Source organism: Rhinopithecus bieti, unplaced genomic scaffold, assembly GCF_001698545.2.
Source record: "Rhinopithecus bieti isolate Rb0 unplaced genomic scaffold, ASM169854v2 scaffold_81727, whole genome shotgun sequence".
NCBI lineage: Eukaryota > Metazoa > Chordata > Mammalia > Primates > Cercopithecidae > Rhinopithecus > Rhinopithecus bieti.
In genome coordinates this window covers 350,654-360,849 of record NW_016834786.1, presented here as the reverse complement: position 1 = coordinate 360,849, position 10,196 = coordinate 350,654, and the positions used below count along the sequence as shown (strand labels likewise).

General features: G+C 44.5%; 1 protein-coding gene across 1 annotated transcript in view; it reads left to right on the top strand.

Annotated features, from left to right (window-relative positions):
• The window catches only part of FNBP4 (formin binding protein 4), a 57,161-nt gene that overhangs the window by 18,591 nt on the left and 28,374 nt on the right, over positions 1–10,196 (top strand). The window contains exons 5-7 of the mRNA XM_017865729.1: positions 401–434; positions 3,079–3,417; positions 5,467–5,677. Coding sequence (XP_017721218.1) covers positions 401–434; positions 3,079–3,417; positions 5,467–5,677 — 584 coding nt within the window. The remainder of the gene's footprint in view (positions 1–400; positions 435–3,078; positions 3,418–5,466; positions 5,678–10,196) is intronic.

The window sequence follows — 10,196 nt, the reverse complement described above, 5'->3', positions numbered from 1 at the left end:
ATTTTATTTTATTTTATTTTATTTATTTTATTTTATTTTATTTTATTTTATTTTTTGATATGGAGTCTCACTCTGTTGCCCAGGCCGAGTACCAAGTTCCATCTCGGCTCACTGCAACCTCCGTCTCCTGGGCTCAGGAAGCGATTCTCCTGCCTCAGCCTTCTGAGTAGCTGAGATTACAGGCGCCTGCCACCATCCCTGGCTAATTTTTGTGTTTTTATTAAAGACAGGGTTTCGCCATGTTGGTCAGGCTGGTCTCGAACTCCTGACCTCAGGTACTCTGCCTGCCTCGGCCTTCCAATGTGCTGAGATTACAGGCGTGAGCCACTGCACCCAGCCCACTTCACTTTTTCTTTGAGAGCTTTAGTGTATCACAGAGGCCTCTTGGATCATTGCAAAGGATGCGGGAGCAGTGGTCCAGTCAGGGACCTCATGTAGAATCATTCTGTTATTTTTGGGATTCCGTATATAAGACATTTTAAAATAAAAGATAACTCCTTTAAATTAAAACTACTGCAGGTTGAGTATTTGTTAATTGAAATGCCTGGGATTGGAGATAATTTAGATTTTGGATTTTTTTGAATTCTGAAATATTTGCATTATACTTATCAGTTGCATATTCTTAATCTGAAAATGTGAAATCTAAGATGCTCCAATGAGCATTTCCTTTGATTGTCATGTCAGTGCTCAGTTTCAGATTTTGGATTTTTCGATAACGGATATACTATATTAGTGAAACTTGAGCATTTCTATGGCCTAATTAGTAAGAAAAGTAAGTTGTATTCCTTAGGGAGTATATATTGAATTCCAATTTATCTTCAATTTTAAAGACTTTTTTGCCCCAAAATATATTTTAATTTTAATTTTTTTAAATTTTGAGACAGTGTCTTGCTCGGTTACCCAGGCTGGAGGGGAGTGGCGCGATTTCAGTTTATTGCATCCTCCACCTCCCAGTTTCAAGCAGTTCTGCCTCAACCTCCCGAGTAGTTTGGATTACAGGCGCCCAGCACAACGCCTGACTAATTTTTCTATTTTTTTTAGTAGAGATGAGGTTTCACCAGTTGGTCAGGCTGGTCTTGAACTCCTGACCTCAAGTGATCCACCTGCCTCAGACTCCCAAAGTGCTGGGATTACAGGCTCAAGCCACTGCCCTTTCTATTTACTTATTTTTAAGACAGGATCTGACTCTGTCCCTCAGGCTGGAGTATGGTGGCATGATCATGGCTCACTGCAGATTTACTCTCCTGAGCTCAAGCAGTCCTGCCTCAACCTCCTGAGTAGCTGGGACTACAGGTGTGCACCACCATGCCTGGCTTTCTTTTTGTTTTTTTTTAAAGATGAGGTGTCACCATGTTGGCCAGACAGGTCTCAAACTCTGAGCTCACGTGATGCTTCTGCCTTGGCCTCCCAAAGTGCTGGGATTACAGGCATGAGCCACTGCACTCAGCCCAGGAATTGTTCACTTTAGTCTAAATCACCTTCATGGCATACTTACTAAATTTTCTTATCAGGCCGGGCATGGTGGCTTATGCCTGTAATCCCAGCACTTTGGGAGGCTGAGGTGGGCAGATCACCTGAGGTCAGGAGTTCGAGACCAACCTGGCCAACCTGGTAAAACCCTGTCTCTACTAAAAATACAAAAATTGGGCCTGGTGTGATGGCTCACGCCTGTAATCCCAGCACTTTGGGAGGCCATGGCGGGCGGGTCACTCGAAGGCGGGAGTTCAAGACCAGCCTGGCCAACATGGTAAAACCCCGTGTCTACTAAAAATACAAAAAAAAATTAGCCAGGCTTGGTGGCTCTCGCCTGTAATCTCAGCTGCTCAAGAGGCTGAGGCAGGGAAATTGCCTGAACCTGGGAGGCGGAGGTTGCAGTGAGCCAATATCACGCTTTGCACTCCAGCCTGGGCAACAAGAGCGAGAGTCTGTCTCAAAAACAGAAACATAAACAAAAATTAGCTGGATGTGGCGGTGCATCCCTGTAATCTTAGCTACTTGGGAGACTGAGAGGCTGGGAATCGCCGGAACCTGGGAGGCAGAGGTTGCAGTGACTTGAGATCATGAAACTGCGCTTCTGGGCAACAGAGTGAGACTCTCTCAAAAAAAAAAAAAAAAAATTCTCATCATACAGAAGAAGGTAAAGATTTACCCAGTCGGCCAGGCACAGTGGCTCAAGCCTGTAATCCCAGCACTTTGGGAGGCTGAGACGGGCAGATCACGAGGTCAGGAGATCGAGTCCATCCTGGCTAACACGGTGAAACCCCGTCTCTGCTAAAAAATACAAAAAACTAGCCAGGCGAGGTGGCGGGCGCCTGTAGTCCCAGCTACTCGGGAGGCTGAGGCAGGAGAATGGCGTAAACCTGGGAGGCGGAGGTTGCAGTGAGCTGAGATCTGGCCACTGCACTCCAGCCTGGGCGACAGAGCGAGACTGTCTCAAAAAAAAAAAAGAAAAAAAAAAAAAGATTTACCCAGTCATGTTATGAGCTGACAAGATACTGATCTTAAATCTACCTCTGCTTACTACTAGTCTGCCTATTGACATCCTGAGAATAGCAGGGAGGATATATTTGAATCCTACCTAGAACTAGGCTCTAATTCAATCAATGTCTGTCTAAAGTAATAATGTAATGGTATAAATATATACTCACCTGTTGGGAGTAAGTGGTTTTGGCCGGGCGTGGTGGCTCACGCCTGTAATCCTAGCACTTTGGGAGGCTGAGGTGGGTGAACCACAAGGTCATTAGTTCAAGACCAGCCTGGCCAACATGGTGAAACGCCATCTCTACTAAAAATACAAAAAATTAGCTGGGCGTGGTGATGAGCGCCTGTAATCCCAACTACTCGGGAGGCTAAGGCAGGAGAATAGCTTGAACCCAGCAGGTGGAGGTTGCAGTGAGCCAAGAGTGTGCCACTGCACTTCAGCCCAGGTGACAGTGCAAGACTCCATCTCAAAAAAAAAAAGTGGTTTTTGCCTTGGGTATTCAGCTACTGAAAACAGTTAATATGAACAATTGAATGTGTGTGCAGGTGAGATTTGTTTCAGAATTACATGAAGCTAAATTATTTTGTTCTCTATAGGAAGTAAATGAAGGAATTCAGGCTCTCTCAAATAGTGAGGAGGAGAAGAAAGGGGTGGCAGCATCGCTACTTGCTCCTTTATTGCCTGAGGGGATAAAAGAAGAAGAAGAGAGATGGAGAAGAAAAGTAATTTGTAAAGAAGAGCCAGTTTCAGAAGCAAAAGAAACAAGTACGACAGTAGAAGAAGCAACAACAATAGTAAAGCCGCAGGAAATGTTGTTGGACAATATAGAAGACCCTTCTCAGGAGGATCTTTGCAGTGTTGTCCAATCTGGAGAAAGCGAGGAAGAAGAGGAACAAGATACCCTTGAACTGGAGCTAGTTTTGGAAAGGAAAAAGGTAAGCTTTTGAAAGTTACTTGTAGTTTGTTTTTTCCTCAGTACTACTCTACAGGGATCATTGTGCTTGACTTACAACCATTATTGGGATTTTGTTTTTCTTATCCCATCATCTAGGTATGTTGAAAGTTATGCAGCAAAAACTTTAAACTATAGAGTTGTAGGTTTTTTGGTCCTTGATGATGCTTTTGGTAGTTATCGGGGAACTCGCCCCAATATTTCAACACAGGTTCTTTCTATTTTCCTTAAGTGTCAGCATTCTGAGAAATAGAAAGAGTACAAAGAGAGGAATTTTACAGCTGGGCCGCTGGGGGTGACATCACATATCAGTAGGACCATGATGCCCACCTGAGCCTCAAACCAGCAAGTTTTTCATTAAGGGTTTCAAAAGAGGAGGAGGTATAAGAACAGGGAGTAGATCACATGCTTCAAGGGCAAAAAGGAGACCTACTGATAAGGGTCTATGTTCAGCGGTGCATGTATTGTCTTGATAAACATGTTAACAGAAAACATGTTTGGAGAGCAGAGAACCTGTCTGACCACAAATTTACCAGGGCTAGGTTTTTCCCCACCCTAATAAGCCTGAGGGTACTGCAGGAGATCAGGGTGTATCTCAGTCCTTATCTCAACTGCATAGGACAGACATTCTCAGAGCGGCAGTTTATAGACCTCCCCCCAGGAATGCATTCCTCCCCCAGGGTATTAATATTAATATTCCTTGCTAGGAAAAGAATTTTGCAATATCTTCCCTACTTGCACATCTGTTTATAGGCTCTCTGCAAGAAGAAAATATGGCTCTTTTGCCTGACCCCGCAGGCAGTCAGACCTTATGATTGTCTTCCCTTTTCCCTAAAATCACTGTTNAATATTCCTTGCTTGGAAAAAAATTCAATGATGTCTCTCCTACTCACATGTCCGTTTATAGGCTCTCTGCAAGAGGAAAAATATGTTTTTATTCTGCCCGACCCCACAGGCAGTCAGACCTTATGGTTATCTTCCCTTGTTTCCTCAAAATCGCTGTTATTCTGTTCTTTTCAAGGTGCACTAATTTCATATTGTTCAAACACACATGTTTTATAATCAATGTGTACAGTTAACACGGTTATCACAGTGGTCCTGAGGCGACATATGTCCTCAATTTAAGAAGATAACAGGATTAAGAGATTAAAGTAAGACAGGCATAAGAAATTATGAAAGTATTATTTGGGAACTGATAAATGTCCATATTAAAATGAAATCTTCACAATTTATGTTCCTCTGCCAAGGCTCCAGCCGGTCCCTCTGTTCGAGGTCCCTGACTTCCTGCAATAGGTAGTCGATAATCAATAAAGAGTCTTGACATTGCTCAGACTTATACAAATGGGTACCAGAAAAAAATAGAAAGAATGAATAAGACCTACTATTTGATAGCACAGTAGGTTGACTGTAGTCAATAATAACTGTATATTTTAAAATAACTTTAAAGAATGCAGTTGGATTATTTGTTACTCAAAGGATAAATGCTTGAGGGGATGGTTTTCCCATTCTCCATGATGTGCTTATTTCACATGGCATACCTGTGTCAAAACATCTCATGTATCCCATAAATATATACACTTACTATGTACCCACAAAAAAATTGGCAAAATTAAAAAATAAAAATAGAGTGAGTAGGCCGAGTGCAGTGGCTCATGCCTATAATCCCAGGACTTTCGGAGGCTGAGCAGGAGATCACTTGAGCCCAGAAGTTGAGACCAATGTGAGCAACGTATCTAGATACCATCTCTTATTAGGAAAAAAAAAAAAAAAAACACATGTAATGACATGTGCCTGTAGTCCCAGCTACTTGGAAGGGTGAGGTGGGAGGATTGCTTGAGCACAGGAGGTTGAAGCTGCAGTGAGCCGTGATCATGCCACTGCACTCCAACCTGGGCAACAGGGAGATCCTATCTCCAAAAAAAATGCTTTCTGTTCTCAAAGGATTTAAATTTCAACAATATAGTCATGGCTATTATTCTGATTAGACATATTAATAAGCAGTTAACTAACTTAATTGTCATGTTCTTTGTAGGCAGAGTTGCGAGCCTTGGAGGAAGGAGATGGTAGTGTGTCAGGGTCTAGTCCACGTTCTGATATCAGCCAGCCAGCATCTCAAGATGGAATGCGTAGGCTTATGTCTAAAAGAGGAAAATGGAAGATGTTTGTTCGAGCTACCAGTCCAGAATCTACCAGCAGGAGTTCTAGTAAAACTGGACGAGATACTCCAGAAAATGGAGAAACTGGTAATTTGTGCTTCACATTAAACTTTAGAGTTGAAAGATGTAAAGGGAAGGAAACTCTTCCTTTTTTTTTGTTTCTTCTTCAGCAAAACAGGAGATTGTACTTTTACTCTTTGGGAGAAGTGCTGGGAAGGAAGCTTCCATCCACTTCTCTACCTTTTCCAGATCTATTTTCTAGTAGAGGAGTGAGAGCCTGAGAGGCTGACATTTACTGGGTGGTGGTGTATTCAGAGCCCAGTCCCATTTCTTCTCTCTTTGTCTACATTGCCCAGCCTCTGTGTGGGTGAGTAGAGAGTTTGATTGTGTTGTGAGGACCCAAGTTGTCTTCATTCAGGGTAATGAGGACCTTACCCTTCATTCATGATAAGGTGGAAGAGATCCTGCTGCATTTTTTAATCTTATTTTCAGAAATCCGTGGATAAAGCTAATATTTTAATCTCTATTTGACCCTAATTCATTCTTTTTTTTTTTTTTTTTTTTTTCCTTTTGAGACAGAGGTCTCACTCTGTCGCCCAGGCTGGAGTACAAAGGCGTGATCTTGGCTCACTGCAACCTCTGCCTCCCAGATTCATGCAATTCTTTTACCTCAGCCTCCTGAGTAGCTGGGATTATAGGTGCCTGCCACCACGCCTGGCTATTTTTTGTGTTTTTAGTAGAGACGGAGTTTCGTCATGTTGGCCAGGCTGGTCTTGAGCTCCTGATCTCAGTTGATTTACCCACCTCCCAAAGTACTGAGATTACAGGCGTGAGCCACCGCTTTCAACTGTGGGCCTAATTCTGTACTGGAAAGTTAGCAGTAAGATAAGGACCTCAAACCTTAGTTGAGTACACCTAGAAGAAAATACTTTTATGGATCATGGTTCAAAAACAACCCAGTGCTGTGTCACAGGAAGCTGAGGCAGAAGGATCCCTGGATCCTAGGAGTCTCAGGCTAGCTGGGCAACATAGCAAGACCCCTGTTTCTTTTCTTCTCTCTTTTTTTTTTTTTTTTTTAAAAAACAAAAAAAAAAAAAAAGGTGATAAATAAAGGCAGGCATCCTTGTTTGAATATTTTTTCTTTTTATTTATATTTTTTGAGACAGAGTTTCACTCTTGTTCCCCAGGCTGGAGTGCAATGGTGCAGTCCTGGCTCACTGCAACCTCTGCCTCCTGGGTTCAGGTGATTCTGCTGCCTCAGCCTCCTGAGTAGCTGGGATTACAGGCGCCTGCCACCATGCCCGGCTAATTTTTGTATTTTTCAGTAGAGATGGGGTTTCGCCTTGTTGGCAAGGCTGGTCTTGAACTCCTGACCTCAGGTGACCTGCCCACCTTGGTCTCCCAAGGTGCTGGGATTACAGGCATGAGCCACCACCCCTAGCCTGAATTTTTTCTTTTCAGTTGGCAGTGCGGAAGAACATAAAGGAAAAATCTGTAAATCCTCTTTATCTTTTCATTATTCTCGCTCCCTACCCCTGTGGTCCTTTTTTTTTTGGAGATGAGTCTTGCTCTGTCCCCCAGCCCAGAGTGCAGTAGTACGATCTCTTGCCTACTGCAACCTCCACCTCCCGGGGTCAAGCAATTCTCGGCCTCGGCCTCTCAAGTAGCTGGGATTACAGGCGCATACTACCATGCCCAGCTAGTTTTTGTGTTGTTGGTAGAGATGGGGTTTCACCATGCTGGCCAGGCTGGTCTCAAACTCCTGACTTCAGGTGATCTGCCCACCTTGGCCTCCCAGAGCAATGGGATTACAGGTGTGAGCCACTGCACCGGGCTATTTTTTCTGTCCTTTATATACATATATCCTTCCAGACAATGTTCTTTATGTACGTTTACAGTTAGGTATGCATGAGTGTGCTTATGTGTATATATGTAAATTTTACCATATATGAGAGTATATAGATTGTTAGGCAACATACAGTTTTCACTTAACAATGTGCCTTAAAAATTGTCGTTCAGGCCGGGCGCGGTGGCTCAAGCCTGTAATCCCAGCACTTTGGGAGGCCCAGACGGGCGGATCACGAGGTCAGGAGATCGAGACCATCCTGGCAAACACAGTGAAACCCCGTCTCTACTAAAAAAATACAAAAAACTAGCCGGGCGAGGTGGCGGGCGCCTGTAGTCCCAGCTACTCAGGAGGCTGAGGCAGGAGAATGGCATAAACCCGGGAGGCGGAGCTTGCAGTGAGCTGAGATCCGGCCACTGCACTCCAGCCTGGGCGACAGAGCAAGACTCTGTCTCAAAAAATAAAAAATAAAAAAAAATGTCGTTCATTGGTTAAAACTGAGTGGTGTAGATATGTGTATTTAACTCTACCCACTGTTGATGGACGTTTAAATTGTGTCCATGTTTCACTAAAAAGAAATTGTTGCATTTGTACTATGAAAAAAACCCCTATAGGGCACTCAGATGTCCATCAGAGGTATCATAGATAAATTGTGGTGCATTCTTTATTTTTTTAAATTTTTTGTATTTTTTTGAGACGGAGTTTTACTCTGTCGCCCAGACTGGAGTGCAGTGGCATGATCTCGGCTCACTGCAGCCTCCACCCTCCAAGTTCAAGTGATTCTCTGGCCTCAGCCTCCCGAGTAGCTGGGATTACACACGCCTGGCTGATTTTTGTATTTTTAGTAGAGATGGGGTTTCACCATCTTGGCCAGACTCTTCTGGAACTCCTGACCTTGTGATCCACCCTCCTTGGCCTCCCAAAGTGCTGGGATTATAGGCGTGAGACACCGTGCCCAGCCCTGTGGTATATTCTTAGAAAGGACTACTAAGCAGCAGTGACAAAAGGAACATACCGTAGTTATGTGCATCATTGTGGCTTAATCATAGAAACAATAATATTTACTTTCGGAGGGCAAAGCAGGAAGATCATTTGAGGCCAGGAGTCAAGACCAGCCTGGACAATATAGCAAGACACCATCTCTAAAATGTTTTTTAAAAATTAGCCAGTGTGATGGCACATGCATATAATCCCAGTACGCATGATGTTGAGGGAGGAAGATAGCTTGAACCCAGGAGTTCAAGGCTGCAGTGAGCTATGGTTACACCCCTATACTCCATCCTGGGTGACAGAGCAAGACCCTGCCTCAAAAGAAAAACAAAAGAAAGACTGGCTTGTGGTGACTCACGCCTGTAATCCCAGCACTTTGGGAGGCCATGGTAGGTGGATCACCTGAGGTCAGGAGTTCAAGACCAGCCTGGCCAATTTGGTGAGACATGGTGAGACTCTGTCTCTACCGAAACTACAAAATAGGCTGAGCGTGGTGGCACATGCCTGTAATCCCAGCTACTTGGGAGACTGAGGTAGGAGAATTGCTTGAACTGGGGAGGCGGAGGTTGTGGTGAACCGAGATGGCGCCACCACACTCCAGCCTGGGCAATAGAATGAGACTCCGTCTTAAAAAAAAAAGAAAAGAAAAATGGTGGCTGGGCGCGGTGGCTCACGCCTTTCATCTCAACACTTTGGGAGGCCAAGGAGATCGAGACCATCCTGGCTAACACAGTGAAATCCCATCTCTACTAAAAGTACAGAAAATGAGCCGGGTGTGGTGGCAGGTGCCTGTAGTCCAGCTACTCAGGAGGCTGAGGCAGGAGAATGGCTTGAACCCAGGAGGCGGAGCTTGCAGTGAGCCGAGACTGCGCCACGGCACTCCAGCCTGGGTTTCAGAGCAAGACTCTGTCTCAAAAAAAGGAATGAAAAACAGTTCTGTTGAACAAAAAAAGCCATGGAAGAATGCATATGTTAATATTCTATGTATATAAATGCAGAAATAAGCAAAAATATTGTGCTTTGTCTGGTTCACACCTGTAATCCCAGCACTTTGGGAGGCCAAGGCAAGCAAATCACTTGAGGTCAGGATTTTGAGACCAGCCTGGCCAACATGGTGAAACCCCATCTCTACTAACAATACAAAATTGTTAGTACAAAATAGTTAGTTAGGCGACCTGGTGGTGCTCGCCTGTAATCACAGCTACTTGGGAGACTGACACAGGAGAATCACCTGAACCCAGGAGGTGGAAGTTGCAGTGAGCCAAGTTTGTGCCACTGCACTTCAGCCTAGGCGACAGAGTAAGACTCTGTCTCATGAAAAAAAATATATATAAATATATATGTATATTGTGCTTAAAGATCTGTCCATGAGGAAGCTAAAGGAATATAATGACTGACACCATGAAGGTAGAGGTCATGTCTGGTGTGACTGTGATGGCAGAGAAGCCTGGGAAGACTCAATGTTAACATATTAATATTTTGGGCCGGGCGCGGTGGCTCAAGCCTGTAATCCCAGCACTTTGGGAGGCCGAGGCAGGCGGATCACGAGGTCAGGAGATCGAGACCATCCTGGCTAACACTGTGAAACCCCGTCTCTACTAAAAAATACAAAAAACTACCCGGGCAAGGTGGCGGGCGCCTGTAGTCCCAGCTACTCGGAGGCTGAGGCAGGAGAATGGCGGTAAACCCGGGAGGCGGAGCTTGCAGTGAGCTGAGATCCGGCCACTGCACTCCAGCCCGGGCGACAGAGCAAGACTCCGTCTCAAAAAA